Below are 17,175 nucleotides of genomic sequence, written 5' to 3' on the forward strand. Positions count from 1 at the left end.
ACGAATGTTCGATTGAGTTGGATCAAGGGTAGGCATGAAATGGACCTAGTTACTTTCGTAACAGATGCTGGCAGCAGCAGTGTCATGAGATTGAAAAATCACTAAAAATAGTAGGAGTGGAATTAATTGATGAATAAATTATGTAATCGAAGCTCGATGAGTCTGTTTTCATGAGGAAGTAACGAAAAGATCATATGGGCAGTATATTAAGAGATAATCAGATTTTTGTGGGACAGGGCCAGAACGGTTTCTGGATTTCCTGCTCCGACTTTGGAAATTCATTATAAATTAACCAGAGATAATTTGGGGTCGTACCATATATGTACAGATTCCTCTCTGAGTCTAGTTTTCATAGAAACAAACGGCATCAGTATTGAAGCCCCGTGCAGGGAGATATCCAAGTCGTAATGGGCAAAGGTCAGTGTAGTCGACCCCTGCAACATGGGAGACTTTGACTAATAAACTGTACTAATTGGCCCGACCAAAAATTCTAGAAAAAAATACATAGATGGGAACATGAGTCTAGTTTCTGGGAAAAATCACGAAACTGATTTTCGAGTTACGAAACTCAAGATATGATTTTTAAAACGACTGGTACACAGATTGGGCAGTGTCTGGAAAATAAATTTTATAAGGGGTTAAAGTCAGTTAACACCTCGTGTCCGACTCCGGTGTCGGTTTTGGGTTCGGGGTGTTACACACTCATTCCCATATAAACCACCTACCAACATATCCCACATCCTTTAATCGACAATTATTCAGAGCTATCCTAAATTCTTTCATCCAACCTTCATCCATTGGCAAACACTATTTCTTTTCAAAAAAGTAAATAATCTCATTAAAATCGCCACAAACAAACCATGGCGTAACTGGCTCCCTCCCTAGTCTCCTCAGTATGTCCCATGCCTCACTTCTTCCTCGAGACTCTGGCCCCATAGAATCCAATCATTCATCAAGTTGATCTTACTTCGCCATTTTCAATGTCAAAATCAATATGCTTATTAGAAAAACTCCTTAATCTTATCAATACCTCACTTTTCCATCAAAGGCTTAACTCGCCCCTTGTTCCTATTGCCGACACATCTATACCATAATAAAACTCACATCATCATCTAACTCTTTCCATCCGAGAACTGTCTAATTTTGTCTCCATAAAGAAGACAACCTGAGGACCAATCCATGGACGTTCCAACTTAAGATTTTCATTACGTTTAGTTGTCTTGCAAATTGGCAGTCACCGATATCTATTTTTTTGCAAATTGTTCCTTTCTGTTCTCCTGGTTTAACCTCACATGCATGCGTAAATCTACCTTGTACTTGACTGTTTGACCTATGTCTATTCTTCTCTTCTCTATTCTCTAATAGTAGCTCCTCACTTTCCTTATCCATATCTTCTTTATCCCCCTCATTTAACAATACTACCCATTTTCTTATGTCTTGCCTCCCCTTACCCTCCAAATTAAACCCTAAAGTATGGTTAATAAACTCCAAGTTATGTCGTGTATCGAAACTACTCATCCCTCTGCTGTTATTCCCAACTTCTTGTTTGCCAGCTTCTTTCTCATAATTTCTCCCCATATTGTCTTCCTTCAACCATATGTTTAGCATGACGCTTGCTCTTCTTGGTTGTGCCCTTAATAATACATCCTATCCATATTCCACTTCTTTCAACCCTAGATTAATCCTTTTTCGGCAAAATCTGTCTCCATGCCCCAAACATCCATAAAGAAAGCAAAATAAGGATAGTTTTTCATATCAGAATTTCATATAAATCGAATCTGACTGGAAAATCAAAATTTTTTTTCTTCCTCTTCAAGAGCTTTCTAATATCTATTTGAACCATGATGCATACAAAGTTTCTAAATCCTTGATTAAGCTACTTTGTATCGTGTTCTAGAAATTTACTAGCAAAATCCCGAATTATTGCATCACATAATCAGAAAAGGAACCCAGTCGAAAATCATGAACTTGCACCCAGAAATCAGCATACACCAACGATACTAAATTCGGATCTTTGCCATCTTTTAGTCTATGAAGCAAAAGGAGATGGTTATTGAAAGGCTATGGCGTTCCACTCATCATCCGTTCCATATCTACCTCATAAAAGAATCAGAAAACATAATGTTTCTCACCTAGGTCAGATATCTGAATTCCCCCCAACAAGTGCCATAAATTAGCCATCGTATTCTTCATTGTAGGAAAGTGAACCACACTCGTTACGAGGTAGAATGCAACTAAGCACAATTCGTATAACAATCTTTGTGGTCTAGCCTCCGTTGCAAATTGCATGCCTTCATCCTTTTCCTTGTCAAGGCTTAAATTTGCCAACTCATTCTCCATTTGTGACATATCTACCGTGCTTCAGCAATTTCAGCTATTCCCATTTATAATCGAGATTTTGATCTTAACAAAATCAGTTTTTATAACCGCTACTCAAAGTATCTTCTTTTTTATAGAAAACTTCCTTGTTCGCCGAAAGAAATATTATCACGAGTAGAAACCCAATCGTAAAACCCTAGACATTGCTAGATGAAATTGTGCTACTTTGAGAGCAGACTTGAGTAATTAACTATTCATGGCTTTTTTTTTGGTAGAATAAAGAAAAGAATTAATTCTAATTTTTAGAAAGTTAAATGGAATATATAATATATTTAAAATTTTATAAAAATCATATGAAAGATATGAATATATTTATAAAATTATAATATAAATTATTATAAAATTAATATAAGAATATTTTAATAAAGGGTGAATTATATTATTAGTCACAAATTATGGATAAGTTTTCGTTTTGGTCACTTAACTAAACAAATTTACAATTTGGTCACTAAACTATTCAAATGTTTGAATTAAGTCGTTAAATTATTCAAAAGTTTTTATTTAAGTCATTAGATTATTAATTTTTTTTAAAGTTCCACTAGCGAGCTTCAAACAACGATTCAATGATCGACATGGTGAATCGGTACTCTTTAACGAGTAGAACATATTTTAGATCCAAGTTGATTTGATGGTCAGTGGTGGAGATTAGAGAAAAAACATTTTGAATTTTAATTTACAAATTTGTATCATTCAAATCTATTTCATGAAAATATTTAAATAAAAAAATATTAATATAAACATTACAAACAAATAAAGTAATGTATCATTAATTTTAATAATTTAATTACTTAAATAAAAATTTTTAAATACAAAACTTTTAATAAATATAGCGACAGCTGAGACAAATTTAAGTAAAGCCAACTATGACCCTGACCCGTAAATCTTAATAAAAAGGTCCAACCTGCCCGACGATTTTCAAAAGTAAAAGAAAAAAAGAAAAAGAAAAAAACTTGTTATGGGCATGAGTCGAGCTGTTTTTCCTTTTTCCGGCCCTAATCGAAATAGTGCTAAGTGGGTGCTGACAATTGTGAGATACAAACGTGGAATGAAAACATTGGAGGAATGGACCCAACAGTAGAGATAGAACCATAGGGAAAGGTCTATGACTGCTAATAGATGGAGCCGGGCTTATATGCCTGATGAGTGACAACCCCAACCATTTAGGCGGAGCATTCAATAAATCACTTGCCTCGTTTCCATCGACAACTTCTCTATATCTCTCTCTTCTCTCTATTTCCCCATCTCCCTGTCTCACTACATTGCTCTGATTCTTGTTCACGTCAAGCTTGGTATCTTTCTTTCTTTCTTTAAATTGTGTTTCATTAGATCTATCTGGTTTTTATTTATTTATTTATTTATGCTTAGACAGGTAGCACTGAAGCTTTGGCTTAAATGGGTATTTGCTATTGTAGGCATTTTCTGTTTTTCTCAATGGCAATGGATGCTTCACTGACTATGTGCAAATCGGTCACATCACCTCCTGTAAGTCTCCCTTCTCTTTTCGCATCATAATTTTTTCTTTGTTCCTTCTGCTGGATGCTAGATTCTTTCTTCTATACAGTTTTAGAAATTGGGTATAGATTCCTAGATTGAATTCCGGCAATGCTCCGATGTTTTCTAGTTTCCTAGGACGAAATCTTCCAAAGCTCCGATGCCCCGTTAAATGCTTATTGTGATTTTACGTATGGGTAATTCCTCAATCCCTTTGCTCCCAACAACATATTTTCTTTATCTGGTGGTAAAAAAGAGCATGCTCTTTTGGGGAGATGCTATTTTACACTCGCTATCGAATCGCAAGTATCTAACGTATTCATATCTAATGATTTTCCACAAAGTGCTAATGAAACTTATCAATCACATGCATTAAATCCTAAGAGCTATTTGATCGATTGCAGACATCTCTACGATGCCTCTAATAGAGGGATAAACTTTAAACATATCGTTAATCAAAGTTACGAGTTACTTTATTATGATATATAGCTAATATCATGGATTCTCCTATTGAAGGGCTTATTCTTGGGGAGAAGTAGAGTTATTAGGAGTTCCCAGTGTACCTTTATGGTGGGAAGCAGGATCAACTTTCCTAGGCAGAAAGCTCAGTCAACCCAAGTTAAATGTAAATCTAGCAGGTGTGGAGTAGCTCTTGGTGCTAAATGCCGTGCTGAGAAAATTTTGGTGGCAAATAGAGGAGAAATTGCTGTTCGTGTTATCCGAACAGCTCATGAGATGGGAATACCATGTGTTGCTGTTTACTCTACAATTGATAAGGATGCACTTCATGTGAAGCTGGCTGATGAATCAGTTTGCATAGGCGAAGCACCAAGCAGTCAATCGTAAGTAGTCATATCTTGAGCATCTATGGTTTCCTTGTTATTTTTCTATTATAATTGTCTTAGCTTTTACATCAAAGTTTGTTATGAAATTTGTCTTGTTAGATGCTCCTCATTTAATCTTTATTTGTTCATTGAGTTAGAGATATGTAGTTTGGAGATTAAGAAAGAAGGGGACTGAAGCAATTACACTATGAAAACACTGTGTTAAATTGTTCTGTTGGATAAGTTTCAACTAGCTATAGTGCTTGAAAAAGACTGATTTAAATTATATCTGTTAGATAAGTTTCAACTAGCTATAATACATGAAGAAGTACCGAAAGTCTTATGAAGATTTAACTGGAAATAATTTGCATGTAACAATTCAATGGAATTTGGAAGGTTCTTATCATTTTGGCTGTTCTCTTTTATCACCTCTGCCCTGTGTTAAAGCCTTGGCGAGGTCTATTTATGTGTACTAATAGCAACAGTGTTAAGTTTTAAATTATTTCCAAATATATTTTGGGCTAAAAAATGTGAATCTAGTTAAGTTTGAATTCTGGTAAAGTTTACAACCTTCTTTTCTTCTTTTAAGAGTAGGAAGCTTAATTTCATTTTGTATTCAATTGAAATTTGAAAATATGTACAAGGCCAAAAAAGACCATTTATACAAATCATGAAGTGTATTTTTGTTGTCTTTACTTGAAGAATCAAGTATAAATTCTATTTAGATTGTTTCCACTTCCATAGGCATATATTATCGAGCATATATAAGCCATCTCTATGTTCTTTTTCTTTAATGCACATGTTTTGAGTTCATTCTCTGCTTTTATAATCCTTATCTATGTTTTTGTATTCTGTATTGCAAGCATACCAAAGCATGCTTTTGTGCTTAGGGTTTGTGTATTTATTCAGTTTGATTATGATAACAGCTCAATTTGTATGTTTGGCTGTGTTTTGTTCAGGTATTTATTGATTCCAAATGTCCTATCTGCTGCAATTAGCCGTAACTGTACTATGCTTCATCCTGGGTATGGTTTCCTTGCTGAGAATGCGGTTTTTGTAGAAATGTGCAGAGATCACAGGATCAACTTTATTGGGCCTAACGTAAGTACACAACTGTCAAGTGATTTGACAATAATTTTATTATTGGAAAACTAGTTTTTTTCCCCTAATTGATTGGAGTATTCAGTATGGCATTTTCCCGCTCAAAAGTAACGAATGTGCATAATGGTGGATAACATATTGATATATAGAGTTGCAACCTGTGCTTTCTATTGGGGCTGGTGAAGTTAGTTTTGGTACTCATATTGGATTCCTTAGAGGGCCATTAGCCATTGGCTAATACGAGCTACCTAAATACCAAAGTGTTTTTAGATGTTTAAAATTGATACTGAGCATAGAAAAGCAAAATTTCTTCTGAACATACATTTTAATTACTTCAAAATTTCAGTTAGCTATATGTGAGTGCAGCTCATAGATCCACTCGTGAGATGATATATCTCTTTGCTTGTTTCCTCATCCTGAATGTTCGCTAATCTGAATTTGCTGCAGTATTTTGACTCAGTTTTGTGCAGTTATTTTAGCCTATCTTTCTTCGTTGGAGTTGCTTGCTTGCAGCATTTAGTTTCAATTCATCACTGCAAAATAATTCTGTATGGCAAGCAGATTGCTTTTCAATTTGTGAGATATGTCTGCTACTTCATGAGGTCACTAGAAATTTTATCTCCAAGACTTGTTTACTGTGGCCAGATTCTTTTTCTTTTAATTCTTTTTGCTAATAAGTTTGATGAGTTTTAAACTAAACCTTCATGAAATTCTTTAGCTCATTTGTTCAGCTTGGATACTTTTTGGTTTTAGCTCATCCTCAGCCCTAATGTAAAGAATAAATTCTGGCTATGCTTGGGCAGCCTGACAGTATTCGTGTTATGGGTGACAAATCAACTGCACGAGAAACAATGAAGAACGCGGGTGTTCCTACTGTTCCGGGAAGTGATGGATTGTTACAGGTATTATATTTTGGGTAAATAAATGTTTATGCAGCTCAAACATAGTATTCATATTGTCAGTTTACAGTTCTTTTGTTAACTTTCTGTTTTCTAAAGAGTACAGAGGAAGCAATCAAGCTTGCCCATGAGATTGGCTTTCCTGTGATGATCAAGGTGATTATTTTGCTCCTCAGCAATCAATTTATGTTCTACAGTGTCAGTTTAATTTACCAACTGAACATGCGAATTTGGTGCACCTTTTTGCTATTCTACTTATGCTTTGTTTAGAAACTTTAGATTAAAATTTCATATTTTCTGGTTAGTTCCAAGATTAAGTGTTAAAAAGAAACAATCTAGCAGACATGCATGCTGACAGGAAAATCGGCCTAAAAGCCTATATTAGGAAGATAAGACATCTATGTAAAGCAGATCGAGGAATAATAATGGAGGCATTCCCTTTTTTTTTCAAAAAAAAAAAAAAAAGATTTTTGAGTCCTATCCTAGCATAGAGTTCATAAACTTTTCTTTTTCTCTGGCTGTAACTTCTTGAAAATCATTACAAAATCTAATATCTTCTATTGATTGCCATTTGAAAATTATTAGGTGTTCATTTTATTGCTCCTAGAATTGTAGTGGTTCAATAGTGGTTTTTGTTAAGGGATGCAGTGAATATCTTGTATTCTTTTTCTGGCACTGTTATCAAAAGACAGCTATGAAATATGATTTTGAATGTCAAGAGGGTACCATTGTTTGTGAAACTGCATTGAAATCTGTGTTGGTCATTAATTTTTATTCTTTTATATATTCAAGGCCACAGCCGGTGGTGGAGGGCGTGGAATGCGTCTTGCTAAAGAGCCTGATGAGTTTGTGAAGTTACTGCAGGTATTACTTCAAATACGAGTCGCTTTAATTATTTCACAGATCTCTCTTTGGAAGTCAGTTTTATGTAATTTATGTCATTATTGGATGGTCATTTGATTCATATCTGCTTTTCTATTTGTCTGCCTGGGGTAGAGCATAACTGATGTGAATATGGAATACATCCTTTTCCTGATTTGATTTTTAAATGGACTTCGGTTTGGATCGGTTTTTGTTGATAAGAGAGAAAAATGGAAAGTAGGGAAATAATGTAGGTTTGTTTACTTGCTTGAAGGCACCACTGTTTACTCAGGAGTGTTTCTTTAATCTACTAAACAATTACTTCCAATTTTTTTCTTTTCACATAATTTCTTGACCCATCTTTTATTCTCTATGTGACAAAGTTTTTACTTATTTTTTTTTACATATACTCTAAAATGCTGGTTATATCCCTTTGAGGTAGAAATGAATGTTCTCCGAAAAGATTGGAGCATGCATTATCTAACTGAAGTGTATCTGCTCTCAGTTTTAATTTAATTTCTACACATTACAGCAAGCCAAAAGTGAAGCTGCAGCTGCATTTGGAAATGATGGAGTTTATTTGGAGAAGTACATCCAAAATCCAAGGCACATTGAGTTCCAGGTTATTTGTCTGTGCTACAAGTTCCCTCCTCGTTGTGGGCTTGAATCACTCTTAAGAATGTAAATCTGGAGAGCATACTGATGTAGTTTTTCTTAACAGCTAAAATGTTTTTGTGGTGACATCATATAATTTGTGACAGTATTTGTGCTAGGATAATTGTTGTGGTTTAGGGGAAAAAAACAGCAGTAAACAAAGAAATAGAAAAGATAAACTCTAGAAAACTTAGGTTATAAAAAACCTCTAGTTTTTCTATTAATTCAAAGAAAAGAATCTGAATAATAATCATGGCTGTAAAGCCTACAACTTATTTAGACTTTCTTTGTTGCATGTAAAGTTATTAGGCTTTCTTGCAAACAAAGTTTTATTCCAAGCCCTAGGTTTAAATACTTAAGACAACTAATAACCCTAGCCGTCTGTAATATATCTAATACTTAAAATAAATATTACAAGATAAACTAAAATAATAAAATATTATAATATAAATAAAATTCCTGCGTCAATAATACTGTGTTTTCCTTAGCCTTCACTGTTGGAAGATTTGTGGCATGCGTTGCTTACTGATCTGTGTTTAAGCCATAGTGTCCTTTGCTTCACGTGTTCTCTGTTATAGAATATAGACTCCATGCAAGTTTTTGATTTTCCTATGTTATGTGGTATGGTTTTGCAGGTTCTTGCGGATAAATATGGTAATGTTGTTCACTTTGGTGAGCGAGACTGCAGCATCCAGGTACTATAACCATGCTTAGCCCAGAACTTTGCTGCATCTTGTTTTAGCAAATCAATTCATAAAGGAATCACTTTTAACCTTCAAAAAAAAAGAAAAGAAAGAAAAAGCCTACTCAACTTGAAGGCTGAAGTTCTGTGGAAAGGCAAAACCATCTTTAGCTACTCATTTAGAGTATTTGTTAAAGCTTCTCAGTTCCAAACTCTTTGTAATGTGGGACATAAAATATTTGAAAAGATATGCCTACTTATATGTATGGTGTAATAGGGTCAGAAAACTAGGGATCTTAAGACTTGTGGCTATTATAGGAATTATTTTTAACGTTTAAGAATCAGACCAGGTTTGTAGCAATTGAAATTTATCTTAAAAAATTGCTGAAACTGAAGGAAAAAAGGTTTGCATGAAATTCTGGAAGGCAATAATATTAGGAATTAGGATTTATTGGTTAATTGAGGGATTTGTCTGGTGGAAATTGATGGGTACTTTGGGGCAAGAATTTGGTTTGATAGTCATAAAAAAGGGGATGTGATTTTTCTTTGAATGAAAACGAGTGATTCTTGGCATCCATTCCTTAATAAACTAAAACACTCAAAATGTAATATGTTAAACCCATCTTGAAATATGATGATTTCAGTTGTAATGGTTCTTGAGGATTAACTCTACTAGAGATAGGATTCCTACTACAAAGTTTACTAGAGCATATGAAATTCAATGTCTCACTTATGAGTGCTTGAGTATGAAGCACAGATCCTTCTACAAGTCCAACATGGTCACAGCAGAATACATGTTGGACATGTGAGGACTCGTAAAAGAAAATCAGACACAGTTGAAAACATGGTCAAGACACTGCTGGACACATCCAGATATGAGTAGACACGTCTAAGCCAATGATGAATTTCGTTTTTCCTCTCAATATGGAACCAACCATTGATGTTTCTCCTTAACCTTTGCTTTGTTTTAACAAATATAGTCCTCTCTTATAGTATTTCAACATATATTATTCCAACATCATAGAAGGTAAATGCAAGTTGTCAAAAATAACAACTAAATGGAGATTAGATGCTGATTTGAACTCAAGGGAAAAGTTTACTCCTGGAAGCACCAAAAATAAGCTAAGCTTGACAAGCTAACCCTTGGGTGCATAAATTGGATCTCCCCCTCTAGAGGAAAATAGCTGAAGTTTAAAAAAAAAACCTTTATGATTAGCACTAAAGTTATAAGTATGAAAACAAATAAGTTGAACTTTTCATGGGTTCATCACAATGAATCAAACAGGTCTGATCACTAATTTGTGTTGGTAATTAAAGCATCTTTCTCATGATAATAACTTCCAAATATTGTATCCTTATGTTAGGAGGAGCAAAAATGCTTACAAAGGCTACTAGGCTAGTGGCTATTTCTCAAATATTTGCTGCAAGATGTAATGTGCTAAAATTTAATTGAACTTTTAGCAGCACAATGTTCTCTATTGCTGTTGCTTTATTTCCCTTTATTATTTGAACAGGTAACTAGCTTACTGATATAAAATGTTGTTGAATGTGACTTCTATACAGAGACGTAATCAAAAACTTCTTGAAGAGGCTCCTTCTCCAGCATTGACACCAGAGTTGCGGAAGGCCATGGGTGATGCAGCAGTAGCTGCAGCAGCATCTATTGGTTACATTGGTGTAGGAACTGTTGAGTTCCTATTGGATGAAAGAGGTTCCTTCTACTTCATGGAAATGAACACTAGAATCCAGGTCAATAAGGATTGGGGACTCTGATTCATGCATTACCTATTAGCAGATTAATTAGAAGTGCTGCTAAATGTGTATTTTCATCAAATAAACTCAGGTGGAGCATCCTGTAACTGAAATGATTTCCTCTGTTGACTTGATTGAAGAACAAATTCGTGTAGCTATGGGGGAAAAACTGCGCTACAAACAGGTATTGAAATGCAAAAGGTTAAGTGAAATACTTTGGACCATAGAACACAATGTATTCAACTGCTCATAAATTATAATTTGCAGGAAGATATTGTGCTCAGAGGGCATTCCATTGAATGTCGTATCAATGCAGAAGATGCATTTAAAGGGTTCAGACCCGGACCAGGTATGTGTTTATTGTATTTTTTTTATCTGTTTGTGTGCAAATTATTGTTGCAATGGTCTCTTTTTTAAGAATTGCTACGATAAGTATTTTATTGGATATTTTGGTCCTTTGTACATAATGTTCTAACATAAATATTTTGGAGCCCATCACATTGGTAGACTACTTTTCCCCCAGTTCTCCATCATTAACATGGTACGAGAGCTGTGCAAGCTGGGCTGAGTATTTACCCTTCCAAACAATAATAGGAAGATATAAACCATTAGGACAATACAGAGAAGAATTTGATGACTAGAAATTTGTTGGAGGACTGGATTGTGTTCATGTATTTGAAGGAGGCTCTCTGTTGCTTGATGGTGCATCTGGTGTATTCCTTCTAGTTAGGACAAGATATAATCAGGACTTAAAGAGTGACCTGTATTTTGTAGAGTAGAAGCAATAGGATTGGGCTCAACAGGTAAAGGTGTAAGAATTATAGTATAGAGCTCTTCAACTGAAGTAACATCAGCATTTATTCAAAACTAGATTATAAGACCAGCATCCTAAAAATATACAAATAATAGATCAATTATCCGATTTTTCCTGACCCAGTGAAAGTTGAACAAATGACACAACCAAAGATTCGAGGAAATAAGAAGGTTTGCTATAGAAGAACAAAGTACAGAATGAGAAGATTGGTCATTGAGAACTGAAGAAGGCATTTTATTAATGAATCAGACTATGCTCTTGCATGAAGTAATTGGAGTTAGAGAATACTCCTGAGTGTTATCATTGTGAAGTACTCGAATAGTGAGATTAAATTGAGATTAATTTCAGCATGAAATTGCAAACGACTCTTGAGCATGAAGTACTCGAATAGAGAGAGTAAATTGAGATTAATGTCAGAATGAGAAGATTGACCATTGAGAACTGAAGAAGGCATTCGACTAATCAAATAACATGGTTTAAGTAACCCATCAATCCAAAATGTTTAGGAAAATGCATTTGATATGATAAACAATGTGTAACCTTTTTTCTTTCTTCCTGTTGTGGCCCCTACAACTGATGAATCAGACCATGCTCTTGCATGGAGGAACTGAAGGAGTTAGAGAATACTCGAGCATCATCATTGTGAAGTACTTGAATAGACAGTAAATTGAGATTAATTTCAGCATGAAAGGGACATGAAATTGAGAACACCTCAGAGGATCTTTGATCGATAAAAATGCGGAACACGAAAAAAATCATTTGCAAAGGTAAGTTATGAAATCCCAATTTGGAGGTAACATAACAGGGATGTCAAACAGCTGAATGGACTATCATAAAGGAATTTTGAGCTTGTTTATTGAAGTAGGGGACCAAATCAACTACAATGATGGTTTCCCAACTAACTCGACTGTTACTGAAGACAACACGACTAAGTCTAGAATCCACTGCTTCATCTTCTCCAAAGATGGGTGACCAAGATGACAATGAAAACTGAAATGGTGGAAGCAACACTGACATGCAAAAAGTTGCAATAGATCAAAATAGTAGAGCCCATTTAATTCTCCCCATCTCCGATATTTTTTTCCACAAATCCTGGATAATATTAGAATCAAGGAAGGTAACAACAATTTGGTGTTTTGGTTTGCTTACTAATAGATGGGATGAAAGGAAAAGGAAAACTGAGGTATGTATTAAATAGAAAATGGGGAAAGTAAAGAACTAGGCTGTGAAGCGCTAGTGCCAGTGGGTAACAAAGTTGTTAATAAAAGGATGGATAACAAATTAGTACTTATCATATAGTCATTAGCACCATAATCGAGAAGGAAAGATTTTGGATGAGAAGAATTGGACAATAGACAGGTAAGAGGAGTACCGTTTTGAGCTAGAGCCCCATGACAATAAACTTGTGGAGCTTTCTACTATTGAAGGGATTTGGAATATTCATTTGCTGATAAAGTCACTGTCTTCTGTCTGGTACCTATATGACACAGGTTCAAACTCCATCATCTCCTTTCCTCCCACAATATTGTAATGATAAAAGAAAAGTCACTTCTTGTCTTCTGGTCATCCCTTGGTAATTGTAATTACCAAGCAACTCTTCATGTAGCCAAAATCCAGTGTTTTATGAAAGAACTAAACATGTTGATGTGGATTGTCATCTAGTTAATGAACTTTTGCAGAATGTGATTTGTTGACGATCTATGAGACCTATGCACCAAGACCAACTATTAGATTTGTTTACCAATACTTGGTTCTATAATAAGATATATTTGTACACTATTCTGGATAAGGGATATTATAGTTCTTTCCACGTAGTATTCTAATATAAATAGATAGGAGGCTACTGCATTGAAAGACAATTCCCCCAATGCTTTACCTGATATTAACAACCATCATCAGAACCTTTATGTTGTTTCATTTTATTAAAAAAATTTCCCTTGTTCTTCTATACTGGTATCATTCAATCTTGCAGGTGCTTTTTTTTTCTTTTTGCCAAGTGCCAACTTTATTAGATGTAATCTTCTTCTTTTAACATTATAGGATATATAGTTTCTTTTATTATTATTTTTTATATTTTGAAATTTATGCTCAATTTCCTTGAGGTTTTCAAATAACTGAAAGGATTGAGAAGAAATGGAATGCTTGGTATAGTATTTTGATATTGTAAAAAAAATCCTGTGCTTTTCCAATGACAGGGAGAATAACATCGTACTTGCCATCTGGAGGCCCATTTGTTCGAATGGATAGCCATGTTTATTCTGATTATGTAGTTCCTCCAAGCTATGATTCATTACTTGGAAAGGTTTGTAATATTTCTTATGCTATTCAAGTTTATGACTTGTAAGGTTATGCATGTATGAGCTGCTCGATTTAAAGTCCTTGAAGGTCCAAGAATGTTTGTTTTGGAAGAGGAGAATTTTAAATCTTTTTTTCCTTTTCTTTTAAAGAGTAATAAGAATACCATAAATTACCTATGTCAAGGTGTGTACAGTAAACTGCATTAAGTTTTGGACTTTGTTAAGGTTATTCTTTACATAGTAAAACATGAAGCAAAGTTTTATGTGGAACCGCATACATTTTTTGATTCATGTTGCAAGGTGCTGCTGCAGTTCCTTTGTATGCAGTTTTATAATTTTCTGGGCCGCTTCACTAAAATGCGAACTTTAGCTTTGACATTGTTCTATGTTTATCTGTTTTAGCTTATTGTATGGGCTCCAACAAGGGAAAAAGCAATTGAGCGCATGAAAAGGGCTCTTGATGACACTGTAATTACAGGTACTAATTATTGTCCAAGAGTGGACTTTGTTCGTTGTGCTGTACTATTTCTATCATTTACTTTTGTTTTTCTTTGGTAAATTCTTTTACACTTTCACATATTTGAGGTTCTATGGAACTTTGGGAGAAATCCCTTCAACCAGAAGAAAAGTAACTTTGTATATCCATTTGAATGAGCAGCTGACACCATTGTCAGTTTGACTCCTGTTGTTTCAGTTGGTGCTAACGCATGTAACTGAATATGCTTGTGCCGAAGGAGTTGCTCGATTTTCTTTTTTCCTGTATAATCTTTCTATCAAGAAAACGTCTTCCTCGTATTGTATTTGTATGTAATTGAATATGCATGTTCCAAAGGAGTTTCTCTATTTTTTCTATTCAGCCGAATTTTATTTTCAAGAAAAAGTCTATCCCTCAAGCAATCTCCTAATCCATACCTTTTGTTTCAGGGGTTCCTACAACAATTGAATACCATAAACTCATCCTTGATATTGAGGTTGGTGGTGCTATCTTTTGAATGTGGGATGTGTATGTTTAGTGGGTGAATATGCTGAGGTTCATAATTGTTTAATCTAATTGAACATGATACACTTAACAGGACTTCAGAAACGGAATAGTTGACACTGCTTTCATTCCAAAACATGAAGAAGAGTTGGCAGCAGTAAGTAATTGATTTACTTTATTAAGAACGTACCTTTTAATAACTTAAGATTTTGCATTTAGGATGCTGAATATATATCAGTTGATAATTTGGTTTAGTTGAAGGTTTTGCATTTGGTGTTAATGGTGTGTGGGCCATTTCTTAATTTCTGTTGTAACAATTTTACAAAATCAGGGGGGCTCTGTTTCGTTTCACATTATTAGTCATTCTTCAATCCTCTTGAATCTTAGCTAAAACTAGAGCATAGTGGTTAGTTGTTTTGCATAAAACAAAGCCATACATTTTTATGCACCACAACAATTGGGGAGAACATCGAGATTGGTCAATCTGTACTAGCAGAAACTTTTATAGGAATTGTGTTTTATTTTCATGATGATTCTTGTGCAACATAAAATTGAATTAGTAATTCTGTATTAGGCATTTTGATTTATTAATGAAAGAGCTTACCCTCTTCATTGTTTTTTCTTTTTCTTTTTGGTGCCTGCAGCCACAGAAAATGTTAGTAGCAAGCCCAACCAAAGAATTAACAAGTGCAACTGCTTAGATCAAAGATGGTTTATTTGCAACTTGTGTAATGATTCATGCACTGAGAAAATTGTTTGAAATTTTGATAATCCACTCTTTGATTTCAGTGTTGTAATGTTTGCATAATGGTGAGTAGAAACCGTTGATACGCATACATTCGTCTTGCGGTTAAAAACTATCAGAATTAATGACTAAATTTGGAAATTTTAGTTTCTCTGTTCCCTGTTTGCGATGATTCAGTAGTCGTGACCGTGCTGTTTGTCATCAACCAACATATGGCAATACCGAAAATAAAATAAATGTAATAGAAAATGCATTTCTTTCTTAACAAAAAAGAAATAAAAGGAGTTTGATTAATCCAATATGAAAATAAATATATTATCTAAAAATATAAAAATTTTAACCTTTTCTATGATGCATGTACATCAACACTTTCAGTTAAGCCACAAAAAATTCGAAGGTTAAATGCTTACCTAAGGGGTATTGTTCATTTAAACGTCCACTTATACACGCACGAGAGTCTTTTTTCGTTTTGAGAAAACATGATGATTTGACATTTAATAATTATTATATATAATCTTTTTTAGTTAATTATTTTCAACATGAAATTTATGGAGATTAAAAAAAATTAAAATAAGAAAAAGTAATCCATATATGTTTCCACCTTCAACTTTGAAAAAAACCCAAATACTTGAATATTGGGCAAGAGCCTAAATTTTTCAAAAATGATTTGAATCAAAATAAAGAAATAGTAGAATTATAACTTATATTGTTATCCAAGAGAAGCCATTTGCATCAATGTCTCAAATATCTTTAAGTTTGGATTGTTAATTTCCATCTTCAATGCAGTCTTTTTTTTTCATGGCAGGCTTCTTTTTTTCTGTTGGCTGCTAAATGTTTGAAGACTAACTTGAGAAAACCCTTTGGGAGGCGGCAGAGCTAAAAATGACTTTCAACTTTTTCTAGTATCGATTCCTCAAAAAAATAATCTGAAATTGCCGTTTAAAAGCATCAATATTTACAAGTAGCCAAATACACAAATAAAATAAAATATTAAATACACATCTTTGAATAAAATAACTTTAAAAAGTAATCATGTAACTTTGAATCAAATGTTGTTCAAAAGAAATAAACTTTAAAGAAAAAAAAAATCCCAAATATCTTCTCAAAATATGTACATGCTAATCATTCTCCTTTCATAGTCTTCTTGCTGAAGTTTCCTTTCAATTTTGACTAATTTGTTTCAGGACTTCTTTTGTTCATAGAAAGGGGGTCGACAAACAAAATGAGAAAGCTGATTTTTTTTACTTGACTAAAAGGGTTGACTTTTAAGTTCTTTTTAAATTAAAGGGATTATTGTTTTTATGTTTTTTTCTTTTAATTTATATTTTTTACCTATCAATAATTAAACTCAGCTTGTCATGTCATCAAGTTCTTGCCATATAAGTTTTTTTAAAGCATGTGTTTTTCACGCGCGGCCTAAGTGAGTTATACGCCCTAATGTGAACAAATTTGAAAAGGTTAGGCTTATATTTGAACAAGTTGAAAGGTTTTACCCTTAAATGTGTAACCGGTTCTTATTTAAGCATTTAGCCAAATACAAATTAAAAATTAATAAAATAAATTTACTTTTAACCTTTTTTCATGCTACATGAGTTTTAAATTGACCTATATTAACATGTGGAGTGTAGATTATAGCTATTCATGGGCCGATCATACGTGACTCGATTTAAAAAAAAATTCAAATCTAGGCCTATTTT

General features: G+C 33.9%; 1 protein-coding gene across 3 annotated transcripts; it reads left to right on the forward strand.

Annotated features, from left to right (window-relative positions):
• Window positions 1-3,307: 3,307 nt before the first annotated feature.
• LOC107951345 (biotin carboxylase 1, chloroplastic) lies at window positions 3,308-15,629 on the forward strand. Of its 3 annotated transcripts, none has more exons than XM_016886357.2 (17): window positions 3,308-3,668; window positions 3,792-3,861; window positions 4,387-4,712; window positions 5,654-5,795; window positions 6,599-6,697; window positions 6,794-6,850; window positions 7,487-7,558; window positions 8,088-8,177; window positions 8,845-8,904; window positions 10,455-10,640; window positions 10,735-10,827; window positions 10,911-10,992; window positions 13,653-13,759; window positions 14,157-14,232; window positions 14,679-14,725; window positions 14,828-14,890; window positions 15,378-15,629. In XM_016886357.2, exons 2-17 carry the CDS (start codon window positions 3,811-3,813, stop codon window positions 15,432-15,434), a joined length of 1,608 nt encoding a protein of 535 aa, XP_016741846.2. In that variant the 5' UTR covers window positions 3,308-3,668; window positions 3,792-3,810; the 3' UTR covers window positions 15,435-15,629. The 3 variants fall into 3 exon arrangements, with proteins under 3 accessions (XP_016741846.2, XP_016741844.2, XP_016741843.2); XM_016886355.2 differs by having other exon boundaries at window positions 3,445-3,668; window positions 3,745-3,861; XM_016886354.2 differs by having other exon boundaries at window positions 3,445-3,668; window positions 3,749-3,861.
• The last annotated feature ends 1,546 nt before the right edge of the window (window positions 15,630-17,175 follow it).

Source organism: Gossypium hirsutum, chromosome A02 (genome assembly GCF_007990345.1).
Source record: "Gossypium hirsutum isolate 1008001.06 chromosome A02, Gossypium_hirsutum_v2.1, whole genome shotgun sequence".
Lineage (NCBI taxonomy): Eukaryota > Viridiplantae > Streptophyta > Magnoliopsida > Malvales > Malvaceae > Gossypium > Gossypium hirsutum.

Coding starts and splice junctions, on each gene's coding strand:
- LOC107951345 (XM_016886355.2), top strand. CDS start 3,772: ATGGGTATTTGCTATTGTAGGCATTTTCTGTTTTTCTCAATGGCAATG. Junction 5,796..6,598: donor TCAACTTTATTGGGCCTAAC/GTAAGTACACAA, acceptor ATGCTTGGGCAG/CCTGACAGTATTCGTGTTAT. Junction 8,178..8,844: donor CAAGGCACATTGAGTTCCAG/GTTATTTGTCTG, acceptor ATGGTTTTGCAG/GTTCTTGCGGATAAATATGG.